The sequence below is a fragment of the Primulina eburnea genome, chromosome 12, assembly GCF_022965805.1.
Source record: "Primulina eburnea isolate SZY01 chromosome 12, ASM2296580v1, whole genome shotgun sequence".
In the NCBI taxonomy this organism is placed as follows: Eukaryota; Viridiplantae; Streptophyta; class Magnoliopsida; order Lamiales; family Gesneriaceae; genus Primulina; species Primulina eburnea.
Genome location: NC_133112.1, coordinates 32,789,166 through 32,811,718, shown reverse-complemented (window position 1 = coordinate 32,811,718; position 22,553 = coordinate 32,789,166). Strand labels below are relative to the sequence as shown.

The 22,553-nt window shown below is 34.4% G+C and overlaps 1 protein-coding gene and 1 pseudogene across 1 annotated transcript; both read right to left on the bottom strand.

Annotated features, from left to right (window-relative positions):
• Positions 1 to 1,465: 1,465 nt before the first annotated feature.
• Positions 1,466 to 3,594, bottom strand: LOC140808118 (E3 ubiquitin-protein ligase BOI-like; annotated as a pseudogene).
• Positions 3,595 to 6,161: 2,567 nt separating this feature from the next.
• On the bottom strand, positions 6,162 to 14,026 carry LOC140807236 (carbonic anhydrase 2-like). Its single transcript, XM_073164008.1, has 10 exons — positions 13,795 to 14,026; positions 13,604 to 13,701; positions 11,187 to 11,248; positions 10,468 to 10,611; positions 9,848 to 9,896; positions 9,646 to 9,762; positions 8,036 to 8,089; positions 7,716 to 7,801; positions 6,579 to 6,684; positions 6,162 to 6,480 (listed from the first exon to the last, which is right to left on the bottom strand). Exons 2-10 carry the CDS (start codon positions 13,655 to 13,657, stop codon positions 6,340 to 6,342), a joined length of 813 nt encoding a protein of 270 aa, XP_073020109.1. The 5' UTR covers positions 13,658 to 13,701; positions 13,795 to 14,026; the 3' UTR covers positions 6,162 to 6,339.
• Between the last annotated feature and the right edge of the window lie 8,527 nt (positions 14,027 to 22,553).

Sequence of the window (22,553 nt, the reverse complement as noted above, 5' to 3'; positions counted from 1 at the left end):
TTCAATCTAATCAACAATTGTGTATTTCCCAAGGATGCATGTGATATCTTATTGGTATCATGGTAAATCAGCAAAATTGTGTATCTCTTTCAACTGTTGAACTTGAATATGTGGCATCTGATAGCTGTTGTTCACAACTCTTGTGTATGAACCAAATGGTAGATGATTACGGTTTCCACAGTGAGACCTTGATTGTTCAATATAATCAACAATTGTGTCTCTCCCAAGGATGGATGTGATATGTTATTGGTGCCATGGTAAATCACCAAAATTGTGTATTTCAAGTGCAGTTGACATTCCAAAAAATCCAGTGTAACATTCTCGTACAAAATTCATTGGCATCAGGTATCATTTTATTCAATATTTGGTTGAGAATTAAATAAACCAAATGGAATTTGTTGGAACTGGTGGTCGTAGTGTCGTGTGTTGAATTATTACGGCTTATGACATTGCTACGATCTACAATATATATGGCGAACTTTCAGTTGCTTCTTGATGTAGTTGTCCGTTTTGGACAAAAAAAAGAGACGAAGATGTTGAAGCTGTTGCAAAAATGTCTGAGTCGGTTGGTTCTGACCATGGTGAAGCAGGATATACTGATAAGCTTGAAGGAGATGCTTTGTAGTTGGTCTAGTTGGTTTCTTTTATTATTTTTTGTTGCTTTCTCTGGTTCATGTTGTAAGTGTGTTAGTGTTCCTATTGATGAATCAATGGTTGTTCTAGTCCTGTGTTTTCAGTACTACTAACAAAATCGAAGAACGTGATCTAATTCAAGAGGAGATATGTTTTCAAATGCAGGGTACTAAATTGTGAGTTGTCGTAGAGTGTTGAAGACATGCAGACACACGGTGTTGATTTGTGGTTTTTTCATCAAACCAAATTTCGGTTTCAAAAATGCTGCATCCGTAGTTTTGACTATTTGGTTTGATATGTGTTTTGGATGCACTTTATTCCCAAAAATTTTAGCAATGTGAATAATGTTTATATAGTGTGCTGAAACGTCAAAACGTTAGCTTCATGTTGGTCTGAAAATTGCAATTTTCCGTTCTTGATATTTACATTTGATCCCATTTTTGGATCCATTCCTTATTTATTTGCCGCGTTCCATTGTTGGTGTATTATAGCTCTGTCGAGTTGTTATGCATTAATTTCCCTATTCAATGTTGTAATAAATTACTCGAATCTATCTCAATTTGCAAAACTCGTCTTACAAAATCTTACATACTCCATTAAACAAGATTACATTTTTCATATTCATTAGACTTTCCCTTCTTAGGTGCTGCATCGTTTTTCTGCATTCACTGAATTTTCGATTTAATCATATATTTCGACTCGATTCAAACAACTCTCGGTGTGAGTCTTAGACCTGATGAGCAAATCTTCTTCAACACTTTGTGCTACAATGTCCAAATCTATCAAGTGTATCTTGTTCTGGACAAATGGAAGTAAATGGCAATGATATATAAGATCGAAAGCTCGATATAAAGCGAAAAACAGATGTTCTTATGTAATGTAGTCTTTGATATAACTTAAGTGACTGATTATTTAGGAAAGATACACCTCAAATCTAGCATTTATTACCATTCTGCACACAGGACAAGCACCCACAAAGCCTTCACACTCTTTACACAGACAAAGATGTCTACAAGGCATTAGCACTATAGATACCTCCTTTGATTTACAATATCTACAGATCAGAGCATTAATATTTACTGAACTAGATCTTTCACGCTCACCCGAATTGCTGAGAAAATTGTTGGGATCGATACATGAGGCAGCATCGTCAACATCATTCTCCCCAACCATGTTTCCTCTGTTAGAAACTTGTTGCAATGCTTGCTCGAGACTGCATTTCAAAGCATTAGCGACCGATTCATTGTACTTTGCAATGTTGCACCAATTCTCAGCTTCGGCTGTCAATTGTTTCGCACGTTCAACAAGTTCATTGTTTTTGCAAGTTACAGTCTCCAACTCGAGATATTTCTGATGCAACTTCTTTGCACAGCTGTTCTCTAAATAAGTTAGGCATGAAGTGAAGTGTCTCTGTCTTATTTCTCTTAGCCCTTTTAACAGATTCTCTTCCTGTCATGACACAATGTGATGCATTCAAAAGAAATATACTCGTAGTAGAAACTGAAGAAAAAAGGGCTTTCAAGATTAGTACGGAGTTCAGTTTGTGTTGTGGAAAAAACAAGAACATTTGGGACGTTTAGGTGAGGAAATGGACATTTTAATGCATGGAAAAACAAGAACATTTGGGACGTTTTAGTACCTGGGTTCTCACATAATAATCAAGTTCTTTTCTATTTTTATCGAGTTCTCTTTCGATATCAACGTGCAGAGACGAAAATATGGATGATCCAATGGTCATGCTTCCACTTGCAGAAGAAATGGTGGAGTTCCGTTCATCATCGTCGTAAGACAACCTTAAACCGGTAGACACTTGATTCTTATTGAATAGCTCTGGTTTTTTGATCTACTTCATCATGACAAATTAGATTCGATTCCAAGAAATATTCTAAGAAACAAATATATTGACCATGTGATCGCATAAACTAGTCATTTGGTCTTGAATTGGAGATTTGAAACTTACCATCTACACATAACTGGAGCTGATTTGGGGCATCAGCAGGACACTGGAAATGATTACTACCAAGAAAAGGAGGCACTGCAGCATTGGTGTTATTTCTAAACATCGTGGAGTGCGTATACCTACAAAAGATGCATCTCTGAGGAAGGAAGCACGATGTTTAGGCACAATTTAATGATATATATATATTTTACACCTTTTCTGATTATTACACTCAAGATGCATCAGATTAGATTACCCATTCTTACTATTTATTACATCTTATTATGGCTTTACTGCCACCGTCACAAATCCGAGCAGGGATTCTATCAAAATGAATTCAAATAATCGATCAGCGAAATAGCGACTGATAGTTTTCATCAAAACACGAACAGTTCGATCAGAAAAAACTAAGAACATCATACTTTCTGACAGTACAAAAAATATTCAAAACAACGATGAGAGCAACTCAGAAAGATCCATTTTTTCTTCGTGTATTCACCTGAAAAAAGATAAAGTATCACCTTCAAAATCAAACCCTTTGCTTCAAATTCAAGAAAGTGAATCCCCCTCGATCCTGCACACAAAATTTCAAAAAAAAAAAAAAAAAAACCGACACTTTACCTCAAAGGGATTATCAAGAAAAATAGGATCGGATCATCCGATGCAAGAGAAAATATATATATAAAAAATGCAATATTGAATAGAAACGAGGTTGTGGGTAGGAGTGGAAGAGAAGAAATAAGAGAGAATAGGAGTGGTTCAGAGTTTGGTTGGAAGGTGGAATGGTGGGGAGGCGTTGTTACAACAAATCAATAGCACCAAGTACTAATAATGGAGCTAAGGAAAGAATCAATAAGATGGAGAAGAAACGTTGGCAAGACAACGGGGGCCACTACACTTGTAGAATACAGAAAAGAGTGGCAGATTTCTTGGGGGGACAGCCTCCTCCATTTCTTCCTCATTATTCAATTTCATTTCACCATTTTCAACTCTCCATCTTTTTTTCCTTCTTATTTCTTCTCTCTTTTATGTAAATATTTTTATTTTTCCATGTAAATTCTATGATTCTACATATACATATATATATATATTATATATATAAATAACGAACAAAAACTATTTATATTATTAAAAAACCTCAAAAAAATAATGGGTAAAGTGTTTTGCATCTGTACCAGACTAAATAATCTTTTTAGCATGTATTCATTTAGAGAGCACCACGATTACCCTCATTTATTACTTTCATTTTTTTTTGTCCATACATCAATTACTTTCTTTTATTATATAGTATTTCTTAATATATCATTTAGTTATTACATTCATATTTATTTTTATAAACTAAAGCTATTATTTTTACTATTTTAATTTTATGTTGATACAAACAAAATATTAAAATTAAGAGTAGGTCTCATGTGAGCCCGTCTCACGGATCTTAATCCGTGAGACGGGTCAATCCTACTCATATTCACAATATAAAGTAATACTCTTAGCATAAAAAGTAATACTTTTTCATGGATGACCCAAATAAGAGATCTGTCTCACAAATACGACCCGTGAGATCGTCTCACACAAGTTTTTACCTAAAATTAATTAACATGGCTTGCTTTTGAAAGAATATTTTACAAAAATATTTAAATGATTATTTTAAGATGATAATATTTTTAGTGTTCATATTTATTTTTATTGGATGTAATTATGATTAATTGAAAAAAAAATTGTTTTTTTTTAACTTATAAGAAAACATGATAAGTTTTAAAAACAAGAATGGAATATCGCTTGATCTAAAAAATAGAAATAATACATATATTAATATAAAATAAAAGTATTAATTATTTTATTTTAAAATAGTTTATATTTTTATTTGTGTTTTATTTTATATTTATGAATAGAGACATTTAATTATAGTTTTTAAGATGACTAAAAATTTTGATAATCATATTTAGGAAATGAGAGTCAAACAAATTTATGGAAGATAAGGATTAATTAATAAGATGTTCCTATTGTCAACTTATACAACAAAAAGTAAAAATGGATTGCATTTATAAAATAATGAAATAATATATAGCACCACGTACTGTGCATTTTTTACACGAGATGATCACCTGATCATCTCGTTTAATCTGACAACTTTTTAAATTTATCTCATATGATGTGATGTCCACAAGATGATAATGTGATCATCTCGTGTAAAAAGCACACAGTATCAAATATTGTATTTTCAACGCAGTAGATGATCCAAATCTATATATATACATACATACACGTTATGTAAATATTTATATTTTGAGAATATTGGCCTCTGTCTTTGTGTTTGATTGAATGTCATTAATAAAATCTCACTTAAAATTTGAACTTTGACGAATAATGTTCAATCAAATAATTTGTAAAATAAAACATGGAAGTGTGAGGTAAAAACATTTCATGAAATTTTAGTGAGGGAAATTTTGGTACTGAAATCTTTACGATCCTTTGGTGTTGGTACAAGTAAAATGCACATGCCTTGGAAAATCCAAATGAGAAGCAATTAAAAAAAAATTAGGTACATAACGAGACAGTTTCACGTATCTTTATTCGTGAGATTGATCAACCATGTTCATATTTACAATAAGAAATACTATTTTTTGCATAAAAATAATATTTTTTTATTGATAAACCAAATAAATATCACAAAAACTCTTGTGAGATGGTATCATGGATCAATTTCATGGGTCGAATATCTTATTTGGGTAATTAATGAAAAAATATTACTTTTTATTCTAAGAATATTACTTTTTATTATGAATATCGGTAGGGTTGACCCGTCTCACAGATAAAGATTCGTGAGATCGTCTCACAAAAAACCTATTGAATAAATATTTGTCTAATAAAATTAACTCGTGAGACCGTATGACAGAAGTTTACGTGTAAAAAGAAAGATTCCATATTTTAAAATACTGACATATAAGTTGGGCTGTGGGAGAATATATATTGTGGGTTGTGGGCAGCCGGAGATGGGCCCAACCCACACCCGCACTTCTGTTGAACCCGTAAATTCTGGCGGGTCAGGCGGTTGTCGTTAATTTAATTAAAATGCGGAAATGATTTCCATTTTATTATTTTTTAAAAATTGTAGATTTTTATCCTAACTTACCCTTTATTTTCAAAATCTACAGAGTCGCTATAAAATATTCAGGATTTTGAAAATTCTCTTTTAAATTTCTAACTAGTTAGTCGCTACCACAATTGATGAAATTAAATAAAAACCCATGTTCGATCTACTTAAAATAAAATAAAAAAAAATCCTCCGCCCCCTAGTTGTAATAACAACAACAACAATAATAATAATAATAATAGCTAGTTAGATTAATTAATCAAATTACAGTTCATCCGAACATATGGCTAAACATTGTGTCAGGAGTATGTCTCTTGTGAAACGGTCTCACGAATTTTTATCTGTGAGACGGGTCAACCCTAACGAATGTAATATTTTTTCACGGATGACCCAAATAAAAGATATGTCTCACAAAATACGATCCATGAGACCGTCTCATACAAGTTTTTGTCTTGTTATATTGAAGCACAACAGCTGTCCTCTAATAACACCTTCACAAAACCAAGAAACTTCCCCCAATTATATGGAGAAGCGCAAGCAAACTTCTTCGAATTATTCTGGTCACAAAACATAGCTATACTGACCAAATTTACATAATGAGTTCAAGATTAATTCGTTACATTATAAAAAAATATATAACCAAACTTCAAACGGATACAGGAGCTAGATTTAATTCTCAAGACTCGAGATTCCAGGACTCAAATGAACCTTTCACGAAATCATAGTGTGCTCCCTTCAATGAAAGGGTTTTCTTCACTACACCTTCATTTACATATGGGTAGGTTAACAGGTTTGCCAGCGATACATTCACCGCCTCCTGTTTTGGTACCAAAGAAAACACGAAAAATGTAATTTTTTTTTCAAATAGAAATTTGATAATAGAACAGAAACAATGAAATGGTGCTTTGATTTTACCTTCTCCAGCTGTGTGCACTGTTCAGTGACATCCAAATCTTTGCATTCTGTTTTCACTTTGGACTTGGCGTGCTTGCAAATAGCGACCCACTCTTCTATAAAATCACTGCATATAGACTCACAATGTTCGTGAATTTGTCAATGGTCGAGAACTAACATTCAAATTTTATGTGTAACTTTTCAGAAATATAAACTTCTCCGTGTTCTCGAGACTTCAGGCTATAATTATTTAAGTTGGTTAATATATTTTTGTGTTATCGCTTAGTAATCTGTCTGATATCCCAATAAGAGCTCGGGTCATGAATGACCTGAGAAATTAAATGGATACCAAATCAGAGTCAATATTCAGAGTTCTTTCTTCAGCAGCCGGGCAGGGATATGCCCGAGACATTTTCTCTTCGGGCATTCAGGAGCCCGAGCTCTCATGCAAGCTCCCGGGATCTTCCTATCTGGGCTACGTCGAGAAGCGCACCACACTCGATTGTATCAGTATGGGCTACCTTATGCTTGACAATCATTACTGTCAGAACTACATGGGTTTGACGTATCAGAGAAGTCATCAGAAGCAACGTATGGACAGCCGTCTTACATACTTAGTAGATGGACACTAAAAACTAGGTAATCATGAGATTTCCTCATATAAATAGCAGATATACTTATCATTTACAGATTCTAGAATTTTGAACTTTCGGACACTCACTTATATCACCACATATACAACCATTTTACTCTTCTTCACCTGCTGACTTAAGCATTCGGAGTGGCTACGTCGGACACTCCTCCGGCTGGAGCCCATTCACGTGTTCATTTCATTGGCTTCATGTTAGAGTTGAAGCCATATTACAGAGAAATAACTTCGTTACAAGTTGTATTTCTTTGCTCACTTTCCTAAACACAACACTTATATCATCATCCGGTAAATTGGCTCGACCCAGCTCAACCGATTCACCCGGATAAACATCACTATCTATATCTATAAGGATTCGTGACATGCATAATTTGACATACATTGTAATGCTACATGACAAAAGACATTATTGAGGGGGAGAAAATGTAAGTAAGTGAAAGATATGTAGCATAATAGGGCCAAAAGCAAATAACAAAAGGATTGTGATAACTATAGGAAAAAAGCCTAACCTTTGAGTAGTTCCATCATCAGGAATGGACATAAGCCCCTTTATCCCTCCGCAACAGCTATGGCCAATTACTAAAATATTCTCCACCTAAATAAGGTTATGAATTCAATACTCTATTAATTAACGTTAAGGAAAACGAAACGCAAAGGAAGATTAACATAGAGAATATGTATACATAAAGGTGCTAGCTTGTGGATAAAGTTGGTAAAAGTTTTAAGACAGCAGAATTCCTAAAACAAATTGTTATACTTTAAACATTTTACTACATTAACGTTGGCCAGATCAAAAGCGGAAAGTAGGTAGGTTGAGTAGTATAATCACCTTTAGGTGCACCACTGCATATTCAATTGCCGCTCCCATTCCAGAATACTTCGTCTGCAATTAATTAATTACGAAATAAACATTTATTATTTATCCACACGACATAGAGTGTATGTATAGGACACATTCAAACGAGAAGATAATCGTTCTGTATCTTGCAAAAAGTTCTTCTTACACACAAGAATATATGTCATCATTTTCGCAAAGCGTTCGACAAGTTCGATCTAGTTGCTGATGAAATTGACTGCTTACACAGTTTCATTTGCATGAGTCCAACGCATGACACCTTAAAATTTCCCATTTGGGAGACGGAATCCATGTCTCCAGTGTAAATAATACAGTACTGATCTCTCTACTCAACATTTCCAAGAGGGTCCTCCAATTTTGACATATAGTTAATCGACTCAATCTTATGTACGGACACAGAGATAATAATTATAAAATTTAAAAAATATTAAGGTCACCCTGTCTATTTTTTTTTTTTTTTTTATATATTATACTAGGTTAAATCATCTTTAAACATGACTTTTTTTGTACAACCAAAATTTTCGTGTCCACCCGAAAAAACATCAGTGAAACATTCTACATGTTAACATTATTCATAACTTTTAATTTCAATATATATATATATATATATATATATAGGTCTCGTTAAACGGTTTCATGGATCTTTATTTATGAAACCGGTCAATTATGTTCATATTTACAATAAAAAGAATATTTTTAAGCATAAAAATTAATATTTTTTATGAATGACTCTCTCACAAAATTGATTATATTTACTTAGTTGAGTGGATTAAATAAGGATAGATTAATAGTCAAATATTTATCGTTAAAATTTTAAGTTGTTTTAATAATCATTTTGACCCGGTTTAAGATCCAATTTTATTAATCGAATAGTTATCCATAAAATTGGATCTTAAACCGGGTCAAAATGATTATTAAAACAACTTAAAATTTTAACGATAAATATTTGACTATTAATCTATCCTTATTTAATCCACTCAACCAAACACACTCTTAATCTCAAATTTTAATGTTTTCGTATTATATTCCAAATTTTCACGGGATACACAAATATCTGTTCAAGTCAAAATAATGTTTACCTACCAAATGAATTTAATTTTTATGAGTTGATCCAATCCAATTATCCAAGACAAAAACTTGTCTGAGACGGTCTCACGGATCATATTTATGAGACGGATCTCTTATTTGGGACATTTATGAAAAAATATTATTTTTTATGCGAAGAATATTATTTTTTATTATGAATATGAGTATAGTTGGCCCGTCTCACAGATTAAGATCCGTGAAACGATCTCACATAAGACCCGCTCATTATCCAAATAGTAGTTCTCTTGTGAGACGGTCTCACGAATTTTTATCTGTGAGACGGGTCAATCCTACCGATATTCTCAATAAAAAGTAATGTTCTTAGCACAAAAAGTAAAAAAAAATTATGGATGACCCAAATAAGATATCAGTCTCACAAAATACGACCCGTGAGACCGTCTCACATAAATTTTTATCTTATCCAAATACATCGACTATTGTACTTTTGATTATTGTACGATATGATATTAAGAACAAACTAAATAAATTTAGCTTACCTTATCAAATGGTGGGACCATGTTAGCGATGTTTCGGACAACAAAGGCCTCCCCGGGTTGAAAGTTAAGAATGTGGGAAGGGCACACTCGGGAGTCAGAGCAGGCAAATACCAAGAACTGCATGTTCATTCATTAATGTCGCTTTCCATAATACTTTTACTATTATTATTATTATTATTTTTTATTTTTATTTTTATTTTACCTTGGGGCTTTGGCCTTTTGCAAGTTCTCGATACAGCTCAGGATTCCTCCTGTGCAAGTAGAGTAGCAAACAACATAATGTGTTAGTGGTAACTAACAACTAAATTATGGTCATTTTCTTAAAAAAATAGTTTAATCAAAGTTATTTAACAGATTTCGTCCTTTTATTTTTTAAATTATCTTTTAAAAACCTTCCCAAAATAAAGTTACTATATCGATCTACAACTAAAAAAACAATTATGTTTACACGATTATTGGCTATTCTAATATTGGTTCTATGTAGACCTTATCCCATAAACGAACTCCGCAACTATCAGAGAGAGTCCAAGATCGAGATAGTTTATGGCCATCATAATGTTTTTTCGATATTAATAATTCACTCATCAAACCTGATCGAATTATTTTTCGAGAAACTAAATTAAATTTGTAATGAACACACAGTCTTAGTTCATGATCCTGTCCTTGAAATAATGCAATTATTCTTAGTTCCAGTTAAATTTAAGGGCACATTCCAAGAATCTGCTCTTTCTGCGGATTAGGTTCCAACAACTTTACACTAAGTACGAAACTTTATGCATTTTTTTAACGTCTGATCATCCAATTATTATTTAATGTACTTACTCGTATTTCGCTTTCTTGAAATGATGGAACCCGGCCCGTATCCTCTCATCCGGGTCAGAGTGCTTCACGGCTGCGTCACCCTCCAACTCCGCCGTCAGCTGCCTCACCTTTGCGGCCGCCACCCCCTCCAGCTCAACTTTATCACTGCAATTGAAAAAAATATTTTAAAAAAAATAAGAAGGTACGCATTGGACAGCAAAAGGTAGAGCCCGAATGCCCGATGTTAAGTCCTCACAACTAGATTTAACCCCAAAACGGGTCCCAATTCGATCAAATATTTAAAAGTATTTTTTAGAAATATTTTTCGTTTTTCTAAATTCATAGAAAAATAAATCATGCCCATATTAAAAACATCAAAAACAAAATAATAATATTTTCGGACAATTTTTTTGTACCGTTGATTGCGCCAAAAACACCCGATATCGGTGGCATGTGCCTCGGGATTGTAAACTTAATGAAGAATATGATTGACCATCTAGCTTGTCCAGTCAACGGTGGAAAATATTATCTTCTTAAAAAAAATTAAATTACAAAAATTTTAATTATTTATAATATTTCTAAAACATCATATTTATCTCGAGTATACAGTCAGAGATTATTATTATAATTATTTCTCTAAAATCTAGAAAAAAGATGCAATTACTTTGATAAAAATCAACCCAAAATTCTTAAACTGAAAGGTGGAAATCCCAAGAAAATAAGGCAGAAAGTGGCAATACCTGAGAAGCTTCTGCAGGCCTGCAATGGCTTCCTCGAATGTGTCCTTTGCCATTTCCTCTTTCTGCAAAAAATGAATGATTAAATTACCTCAAAAAATAAACCCAACAAACTCCACCATCCTTTCCATCTACCCGAGATTCTCCAAATTCCCAGACAAATATGGTGAATACGTCGTACCAAGGAATCATATAAATCTCAACCAAACAAATATTTGATGAATCAAGAATTGTCCAAAATAAAATCTAAATGATTTCGATAATTCAAAACATAGAGAAAATGCTCTGATCTTATTCGAAAACTCGAAATGAAATCAGAAAAAAAGACAAAACACAAACAAAATCGATCCGACCGAGAATCGGGGAGACAGACCTTGGGAGGATTGCCTGCAGAAGAAGCTTTTCAGACTTGTGGGATTTATTTGTGTGTCCAAAGGGAAGGACTAATGCCACGCTTTTATAGCATCATCCGATCGTGGTTAAGAAAAACGTAACTAAAATCTAAACCGTGGTTAGCATGTCCCTAATGATAGATTTTATTACAAAAGAGTGTGGAATGGATATCCAAAGCCGCTTGTGGGGGCGGTGGATTAGGACTAAAAAGCTCCCGATTTTGTGGAGGTAATATTCCATTATGGCTTGTGGGTTGTTCGGATAGGCAAGTCAACTGTCCGTAGAGAACTTGTGATGGTAGTTTGCCCTTAGCCAAGTGAACGTGGCCCCAACCTTACTACTAGTTGTCAGTGGTCTAATAATGAATACGACTCTATCTAGACTAAAATTTTAAATTTTAAATTAATTTACTCGAACGAATATCAAATTTATCTAAAATTATACAAATATTTATATATAATTTTTTTTAAAACAAATTAAGACCCGAGTGGGAAGGACTGTGGCTCCGCCACTGCTAGTGGGTATATATCATAATTGAATTTTGTTTTCCTCCCTGATCAATGATACCAATCTAGTGGGAGTGAGACACAGGTGACGACGCTATGCTGCACCCTGAGATCAACTTCAGGTAATATTTCATCCTACCTTGTGGGACACTGTCCAATGAGAAGATCAAAAGCCCAATTTTAACCACACATATGCGGGGTCCACCTAATTCATATGCGAGGTCCACCAATTTCTTTAAAATCAACGGTCCAGATCCTGTTGGAGCACTGCCCCACAGGTAGCATCGACACTACCCAACTTCAGGTGCGATACAACTATTGGATCAGTGTGGGTCCCATATATTTTTTGTGAAGACAAAAATTTGTGTAAGACGGTTTCACGAGTCGTATTTTGTGAGACGGATCTCTTATTTGGGTCATCTATTGAAAAGTATTACTTTTTATGCTAAGAGTATTACTTTTATTCTAAATATCAGTAGGGTTGACCCGTTTCACAGATAAAGATTCTTGAGACCGTCTCACAATAAATTTATTCTTTTGTGAAACCTACTTATCCAATAGTTGTATCTCACCAATTATGTTACATCCGACGGAGTATATAGTCTTTCTCGACATTTTCTATTTAACATGTTTTAGGACATCGTTTCTATTCGCAATAAACTTTTAGTGGGACATTTAGAAAGTTTCAAGGCTGAGAAATTGAGTCAATTGATCTTTAATTCGGTCAAATTCAAATTATCATATACAAAAACCCTTAATTTTAAATTTAAACGCCTTTTTCTCACAACCACGTGTTTCTAAAATCAAGTACATTCGTCCCATTTCTTAAGAATTTTTTTGCCCATTTTAAAAAATATGTTTTAAAAAGACCATTAGTTTCACATACCCGACAATCTTAAAAGTAAACAATGGATCTGCATAATCCGAAGAATGAAACTTAAAGGAATCGACAAGAAACCCGTGCTAAAGTGTGTTGCCACACAAAAGTCACCTTTTTAAATGAAGAGTTTCAAAAAAAGGAATTTTTGGGGTGCTACATTAAATGAATTGATTAATTTGTAAGAAATGACAAAGAAGCTGTTAAATAGTCAAAATAATTGTTATGATTGTTATTTAAGTTATTGAAATTAAATAAATGACATTATTATTCAGAATAAATTTGTTTCTTGAAAAAAAAGGACGACGGCGACTTGTAGAACTTGATGTTTGAAACCCAATGAATAACTTGTGGACATTGGCCAACTAGAAGTGGCCCGAGAATTTAATACCATAACAAATTAAATTCGAATTCTTAATAAAAATTAATGCATCGACACACGCGTTACATATTTGTACAATATTTTTTACAATTCGTTTGCGGTATATTTAAATGAGGATAAAAAAAATTAGGAATTGAACTTCAAATTAATGTTCAAAAAACAAATTCTATCCACTATTAATATAATTATTAAAACAAACTATGTCATCTAAAATTAGTTATTCTAACTGTCTCAAACTTAATAATACAGTATAGATTATTACCACAGGATTCTTGGTGCAACACAGCATCATGCATTTCCTTAATCTTCCAGCCATATCACACAAACACCAATCTTGTCTACTAAACTAACTATAAGCTTCTGCATTCAACCAAAACATCCAAATAAAGCATGAAATGCACAGATTAGGTGGATACACTTAACTTCCTAAGTTGGGGAATGTTGAGTAATTACCTGATAGAAATCACGGTAAACGACGAATCGAACGCCTCATTTCTTCCGGACTTTAACGACGACGGAGGTTTTCTGTTAGCAGAAACTAAGGAAATTATAGTTGGCAAGTTTTTGTGTAGGATATGTATGGATAGAATAGGATAATTTATGGGTAGACAAGGGCCAGAAGTTTGAATGAATACACACGTTTGTGGATAAGAACAAACACACATGATCCTCCTCCCTCCATGCTTTAATAAGCCACATCCTTAATATAATATTCTACACGTAGCTTAGGTGCACCAAATAAAATTAAATATACACCAGTTTTTAATTCGTAGCTTGATCTGGATGGGATACACACACCAACTCATATTGACTGTGTTAGGCTCATCTTACTAATTTTTTTATTAAAAAAAATTTGGCAATTTATTTTAAAAAATTTGGCAGAACCCGTGGCAGGTTGGGTTGGGTCGGGTTGAGTTGGGGTTTTTCTACTGCGGAGTTGGCTGAGCCGGTCCATTTGACAGCTTTGATTATTATCTCATCTCGTGATTCAAATAACGTTGTGTATGATAAAAGAATTGACTTTGATGACTTTCTATCCTACTAAATATATATGTCTTAGATTATCTGCTCTGTTAATTAATTGTTTCTCGTACACTGTTCATTAGCTACTTTGGTGACATCTTCCATCTTAACCTTATTTTTCAAGCTTAAAGAATCACGAAAACACTTAATTCTTATCTTAATTTTTTTTGAAATTGAATATTGAGTATTACACAGAAAAAGAATGGAGTGAATGGAGATTGCAAAAGAACATAATGAAATAAGTTCTGTATATTTTTACATCTATACGTGGATAAACCAACTTTCTTGAACTAACCTACCAAACTACTGATAATACCAACCTCTAACTCTAACTCTAACTCTCAACTACAATGACCCCTCAAGGTGGACTGTATATGTTCTTTACAAACATCTTGTACATCAATTGGGATAGAGGTGAGAATGAAAAGTGGCTTTGTGAACATGTCGACAAGTTGAAGATGTGATCGAATAGGTAAAAGTTTAATCAAACCTTTTTGATTTTATCACGAAAAAAGTGTTGGTCTATCTCAACGTGTTTAGTGAGTTCATGGAATATGGGATTGTTAACAAGGTGAATGGCCGAGTGATTGTCACAGAAGATGGTTGGGTGCAGATCATGTGTTGATATGCAAATACTTGAGAATTTGATTATGTGGGGAAAACTCATAAATCGCAAAAAATCCATCATGCTAAATCATTAATAATTTGACGATAAACTTAAGCGGAAGCGTGCCTGAAACCATAATTCTAAATTCTTTAGAACGTGTTTTGATCTTCCAGATCTATGTGCTCTTTCTTTGAGAGAATCCTTTAGTTTTTTCTTCTGAACTATTTTTTAATGAGGAAGAGAATAGAGAACGTGACGCCACGTGATCTGTGGAACATGATCCATATATAGATAATATCTATCATTATCTCATGGTATTTCTGTTTTAGCTCATAATAAAAACAGAAATTACTTTTATGTTTGTTCACATTAAAAGCTCACAACCTATTAGATACATTAAATCCCAATAGCCAAAACTTTAACTGATTACTTTAATTTGAGTTTAACTTAATAAAAAAACTCACAACACATAACTATTCACATAGAAGCTCACATAAATAAAATCGATCCAACAGAGTAAGCCATAAGACTTCACTTGATATAGTAGCTAGGGCCCTGTATTCAACTTCTGTTGACCATCTGGATATCATCACTTGATTCTTAGTTTTCCATGAAATTAAGGGTCTCCAAGAAAGACACATAATTCAGTCACTGATTTCCTAGAATCAGCACAAGCTACCCAATCAGCGTCTGAAATGCTCTTGTATAGGATAAGACGCTAAAAAAAAAAAAAAAAATTCCTTGACCAGGGTTGGATTTGAGATACCTTGGAATATGATGTACAACATTCAAATGAGAAGTACGAGGGTTAGAAGCAAATTGACTAAGTTTGTGTACTGCGAACATGATGTCCGGCCTTGACAAAGTCAGATAAAGAAGACGTCCGATGAGGAGTCAATATCAGGTGATATAGACAAGTGGTTCTCCATCAGTAAAGGTAAGAACTTGTGGTTCCCTAGGTACAACAGCCGGCTTACAAGCTAAAAACCCAATGTCTTCGAGTAGATGTAATGTGTAATTGCATTGGGACATGCAATCTCGATACCAATGAATAAGTTGCCAACCGTTGACGGGCAGCCAGAGCAAGTAGCACTTCAGCAACAGGAGAGAAGGTTTCAAAGAAATCAACATCTTTGCGTTGAGTAAATCCCTTAGCTACTAGCCGAGTCTTCGTGTCTGTCCACCAAACCATCATATTTATATTTTATCTTGTAGATCCTGCGGCAACCAATTGGTAGTTTACCAGAAGGAAGTAACAAATTTTCTCAAGTAAATACCCAAACGAGGCATATCCACTCTTCCCATTAGTCAGAAACTTTAACATAGAATGAGACATATAATATCACACATCTTTATTCTATATACTAGGTACTTTACACACGCGGTGCTTGTGTACAGTTTTTTTTATAAATATTTATAGACTAAAGTGAAATTTGACAAATTGTGGAGGGACTAAAGTGTTATTTGAATAGTTGTAATTTAAAAAAATAAAAACAAAAATGTTTTTTGAAATTTAAAAAAAAAATAAAAACAAAAATGTAATTTTGATACCAAATGAGGGCAAAATTGAGAAAGCAAAAAACAGACCAAGGATAAAGTTGAAAGATCCAAAAACAGACCAATATTTTTGGCTCTATTAGACATTATCTATATATATATATATATATATATATATATATATATATATATATATATATATATATATATATATATATATATATATATATATATATCTCGCATTAGTAAACAATGTTTTGCAACATTGGGCCGCCACCCAAGTTAACCCAAAAACCGAACGAGTAATAGCCCGGCCCTTTACATCTCGTCCTGTCCAAAAAATCACATCTCAAATTTTAAGCACTAATATGTTTCTTGTATCTTCCTTGTCCAAAAGGTCGATCGTTTTCACGTTCTTTTGTATTTTCTACATGTAGTGAAACAATTTATTTCAGTTTTTTTGTTTAAAAAAATTGAACTTTAACTTTAGCTAAGAGAACGATCGTTAAGGGTGTGTTTCTCAACATTCCAAAACTACTTTGGCTAAAAGTTGTATACGAATAATACATCATTTGTATTTCATTCTTTATGTAAATAGATTCTCTACATATATAAAATAATAATATAGTTATAAATTTATTAAATAATAATAATAAAATTAAATACCTTTGACATTTGAAGATGTGGACAATACTAAACAATTAATTATATAAATTCATTTAAAAAAATTGTAAATAGCAAATTACTTATGTTCAAAAGAAAAAGAAAAAATAATAAGTATCTTTTTGGAAAGCTAAATTATCCTCATGTTTCAGAAATATCTATACTATATATAAATGTTGAGGTCTTTACTAGTACGACTTTGTAACACCAATTTGTTTACAAAATTTCAAAATTCACATATTATCTTTACAAATTACATATTTAATATAGTTTCGTTATCGTTATCTAAATAATAATTAAAAACAATGACAAAATTTTATGAACTAATTCGATCTATTAAAGATGTTGATCATGATTCATATACGTAATGATCATTATTTTGCGCACGCATCGCGTGTGCGTCATTCGCTAGTCATTCATATCCTCAATTTACAAAATTTATTCAACAATTATTGAATTTTTTGTTTTGCTATATTGTAAAGAAAATAGGTTTGCTGGAATATAAATTTCCATGCATTATCATTGTCAAACGTCACGCTATATTTATCCCCGTCATTATTCATACGCCCGAAATAAATTTCATCACTTTAGACCCAAACTTTTATCGAAATTTGAATTTTACAACTTAGAATTTTGTTCCTATATTTCGATCATAAATACTTAGTTAAAAGAACTCGAAATAACTCGTTCATTAAGAATCTTTTTGACCATTTATCAGTTAATTTAGGTACCAATAAAAATATTTAAGAAAATACATATCCATGCATATTTCTTATAGTAATAATATAAAATAACTTTAATAGAGGCAAAATCACTTTTTTATTCAATTAATAATCACTGTATCAATAACGTTATTATGACTATATATATAGTATGCAAACCAAGTTAATAATTTTTTATTTTTACTCTAAAATGAGTTAGAAATGTTGAAAGTTTAAAGAAGTTCCTTATTGATTTTTACATATATGCGGAAAAGGTCTGTAAAATTAATATTTTAGTTATGTAAGTTATATGTTTTAGATTTTAGTCATGTAACTTGTATAAGTTTATTTACATATGGGGAGAGTAAATCTTATTATATACATTAAAATATATTTAAGAAAAGAAACAAGTATTTTTCCATTTTGAAATATGATTGTCTTTTGCTTTATTTTTCATCTTTATTTTTGTTTAGATTAATTTTAATATATGTGTTGTGTCTAAAAATAATCCAACAGCCCAACAGATGCTAAGCCCACAAGATTTACCAAAACCCAACAGATGCTAAGCCCACAAGAGTTGCAGGCAGTTGGTCCAAGAAAAGCACGATGCGAGGAGTTGAGCCACGACCCAACGTGAATGATCCTGGAATGTGGTTGAAACTTCTCCACGGAGTGTAACAAAAGCAGAAGGGATAATCAGAAAAAAAAAACCCCGACAAAATCAACACAAAAATCTACAGCATAATTTCTGCAGAATTCCATCAATTCTATGTTCATTTATTTCGATTTCCAGTAGTCAAGTATTTGAATTTTTATGTATTCCTCCGACTTTCTTGTAAGAATGTTGATCAAATTTCATAACAACACATTTAAGTTTGATGTTGTTTATGGATTTCTTGTGTAATTTCTTTATTTCCCCATTTTATGCGTTTAGTTTGGAGCCATTTCGAAGGAATTATAACTAACGGTCGAATCGAGATTCGCAACGCTTGGTAAACGAAGTCAGATTAATTCACATTTGGCACGAACACGTGCCTGGCACGCCCGCAATTTTCGTGACAAACAAGTTAGCACGCCCGGTGGGACACAATGCCTCAAAAGCGTACTGAGAAGATTGAAGGAATTTCTCCATCACTGGGGAAAGGTCATCGCTCACAAGAAGAGTTTCAGGAAACTGATGCAGAAGGAAGAACGGTTGAAAGTCTCATACACCAGTTCGAGGAAGAGACTATGAAGGAAGGAATTGCTGTTTCTGGTGGTGATGGGTCTTCGCTGAACTTCATGTTGGCCATGGAGAAAAATATCCGCAGCGATCTCAAGGAAATGACTCAAACTTTCGCTACTGTCATGATGGAATTTGTGGCAGAAATGAAGGAATGGAGAAAGTCTGCAAAAGGCGAAGTGGTTGTACCAGAGAGTGATAAACTTCAAGAGAATGACGTCAAGCCACTGAAAGATCAAGGCCAAGGATCAGGAGTTTCTCAGGCAGGTGAAAGTCGCCGCTTGGGGGAAGCACGAATTCTTGAATCTGCCAGAGAAGGGAGATACACTCCTCCGCACAAAAGGAATGAGGAGTTGGGGTTGAAATTCCAAAAATGCAGCAACAGTAAACAAATGACTGGTAACGTGTTCTCTGTGACGTCTCCTAACTTACATCCAGGGATGTATGTTGATGGGGGAATGCGTGGATATTCAGCACCAGGTTTGTGGAATAACACTCGGGGGGCAATCTATCCTCCTCACCAGTTAAGACAAACTCCAACGTTGGATTTTGAGATGGTACGTGATGTGATTCAAGAGTTGTATGGCCCAGGAGTGAGGCCAATCAACCGACCAGAATTCCATAAACCGTATCCTGATGTTGTGGATCGTGACAACCCTTATCCAAAAGGATACCGCATTCCAGACTTCACGTTATATTCCGGGGAAGACGGTCAATCCAGCGTGGAACATATGGCCAGGTTTACAATTCAGTGTGGGGAATTGGAAAATCTGGAGAACTTTTCTAATTACAAGTTACGTTTGTTCCCCAATTCCCTGAACAGTACTGCTTTCACATGGTATGCAACACTACCTCAAAACTCTATTATGAATTGGCACGTTATGGAACCTCAATTCCATACACAATTCTTCCGGACAGTACATGAGATTAGTATAGCGGAATTTTCAAGGGTAGTCCAAAAACCGGGAGAATCTGCCAATGATTTCATTTGTAAGTTCAAGAAGGTGAGAAGCAGATGCCGAGTTTTCCTCCCTGAATCAGAATACGTGAAGATGGCACAACGAGAACTCGATTTTGAACTTAGAAGGAAGTTCCAAGAGATGGAATTCCGTGATTTTTATGAACTTGCTGCCAAAGTATCAGAGTATGAGGAATTGTTACGAGAAGAGAGTCATAAAAGAAAGTCTACAGTGGGCTCTTATTTCCAGGAAGTGGAGGAAGTTGCACTTGTAAAAGTAGCAAATTGCGGATCACGCACTGTCCCTTTATTGAAGCGCAAGAGCGAAGAACTTTCCAAGAAAAACATTTCTCCAGTGCAAACTCCTTATACTTTCGATGCATCAAAGACGGAGGAAATCTTCGATCACTTAGTGAAGGAAAAGTTCATAACATTCCCCCCAGATCACAAGCTATCCACGAAGGAGGAGTTGAAAGGAAGAGATTACTGTAAGTATCACAATTCCTTCAACCATAATACTAATGCTTGTTGGGCGTTCAAGAATGTCTTGCAGGAAAGAATCAAAAAGGGAGTCCTGAACTTTCCCGAAAAAATTGAAACAATGATAGTGGATGAAGATCCTTTTCCCCCGGTAGCCAATGTGAACATGGGCGGTACTGACTTTCGTTTCTTGATCAATGAGAGGAAAAGGAACGGGTACGGGGACAAGTCCATCAAACCAAGGTTTACCATAAAGAAGTGTTGGGTGCCTCGAAAAATGATATTTGAGGTCAAGGAGAAAAAAACAGAAGCTGTTCATGAAAAAGACCACTATTACAGTAGAGGCGGTCTGCATTACACTGGGAGGAATATGAGGTATGACAGGGAGTCCATGGCCAAAAGGCCAGGGAACCAGTACCTCAGAAGGGGCCCACATCCTTGGTCGATGCATGGCGAGAGGAGAGCTGACCGGCAGTTATTTCAGAAGACAAGACAGAGGCCATCCTTTCAGGATACTGATAAAAAAAATGAGAGGTAGTTCCACTTTGTTGTTCCTCCTAGAGCAGTTCCCGACGGCGTATGGAGGCGAGTAGAACATCCAAAGTTTCCAAAACCTCTTTCTCGGACCCAAAAGCGACGTTTGTTGAGGGAAAAAGCTGCTTAGCGCAGGTTGAAGATAGAGGAACCATGTAAAGAGAAGAAAAAATTTAGAAGAAGAGCCACTGAAGATTATGGTGAGGAAGATGACGACTTGTTATCAGAAGAGGACGGTGAACTAGTCAAGAAGGCTACTTTCAAGGTGGGGCAGATCCTCGTTTCATTTGAGTGTGCCACTGGCTCGTTAATGTTGCCAGAGGAGTTTAAACGCAAAAGAACGTGTGAAACTGATGTCTTTACTGGAAATCAAAATGGTGCAGAATCCGTTCAATTTAATATGGTGAGTGAAAACGTCGGTGTTTTTGTTGATGAAGAGAAAAGAGTATTGATGAAGCGACCAACAAATGAAATGACTAACCATATCAAACCACTCTACATTGTAGCGCATGTGAATGAAAAGTCGTTGTCTAGAGTGCTGCTAGATAATGGATCTGCTGTGAATATTTTGTCGTACAGAATCTTTCAGAAGTTGTGGAAGAATGTCGAAGACTTGATTCCTACCGAAGTCTCCGTGGCAGCTTTTACCGGGGAGTCTACAAAAACCTTGGGAGTGTTGCCAGCAAACTTCACTGTATGGTCCCGATCTTCGTTGTCAGCATTTTTCGTGGTAAATTCTAGTGCTAGTTTCCACGCTTTGTTAGGAAGGGATTGGATTCACACCAATCATTATGTACCATCATCCATGCACCAGTTATTGTTGATGTGAAAAGGGGATGAAGTGGAAGTGGTACAGGTTGATTCGCAGCCGTATCAATCTAATTCCAACGCAGTTGAGGCTAGATATTATGATGGAGCCTTCAGACCTATCAGAATTCGTGATTACAAGGTGAATGGACAGCAAGGAGCAGTCTACATGGACACCAAGAAAGTAAGGGAAGAAGTTGAAAAAATTCTCAAACCCAGTGCCATGGTCTCTCCTAGACCCATGGTCCGACCTATTATCGAGGAGGTCGATGATTAAATTCACTAAGGAAGAGATGGAAGTGGCTGCAACTTCCGAATGGAAAGCCACATTGCAGCAGCTGGTGAATGAAGTACAATCTCAGGAATTATGGGACATTGACAGAACTGAAGTAATATTTGAAGATGAATTTGATAACAGTGAGGAAATAGAGTTACAGTTGGAAGATGTAATCTTAGCTCTGGCTCAGATGAATGATCGATAGCTGGAGACAGGTGGTTCATAAAGATGGAATAGATGGGAAGTATTGTACAAAGTAGGCTGAATGACCAGTTTGGTTAGTTTTGTCATATGGACTCATAAGAAGTTTCTATAAATATGTGAGGAATAGGCTTTTAAGCCACTCCTTGCTAAAGTTCATTGTAAATAATGATGGAGCATTTTGAAAAAATAAAATGATTTCTCATGGAATCCGATGTATTTTGAGAGGAATATTTGTTGTG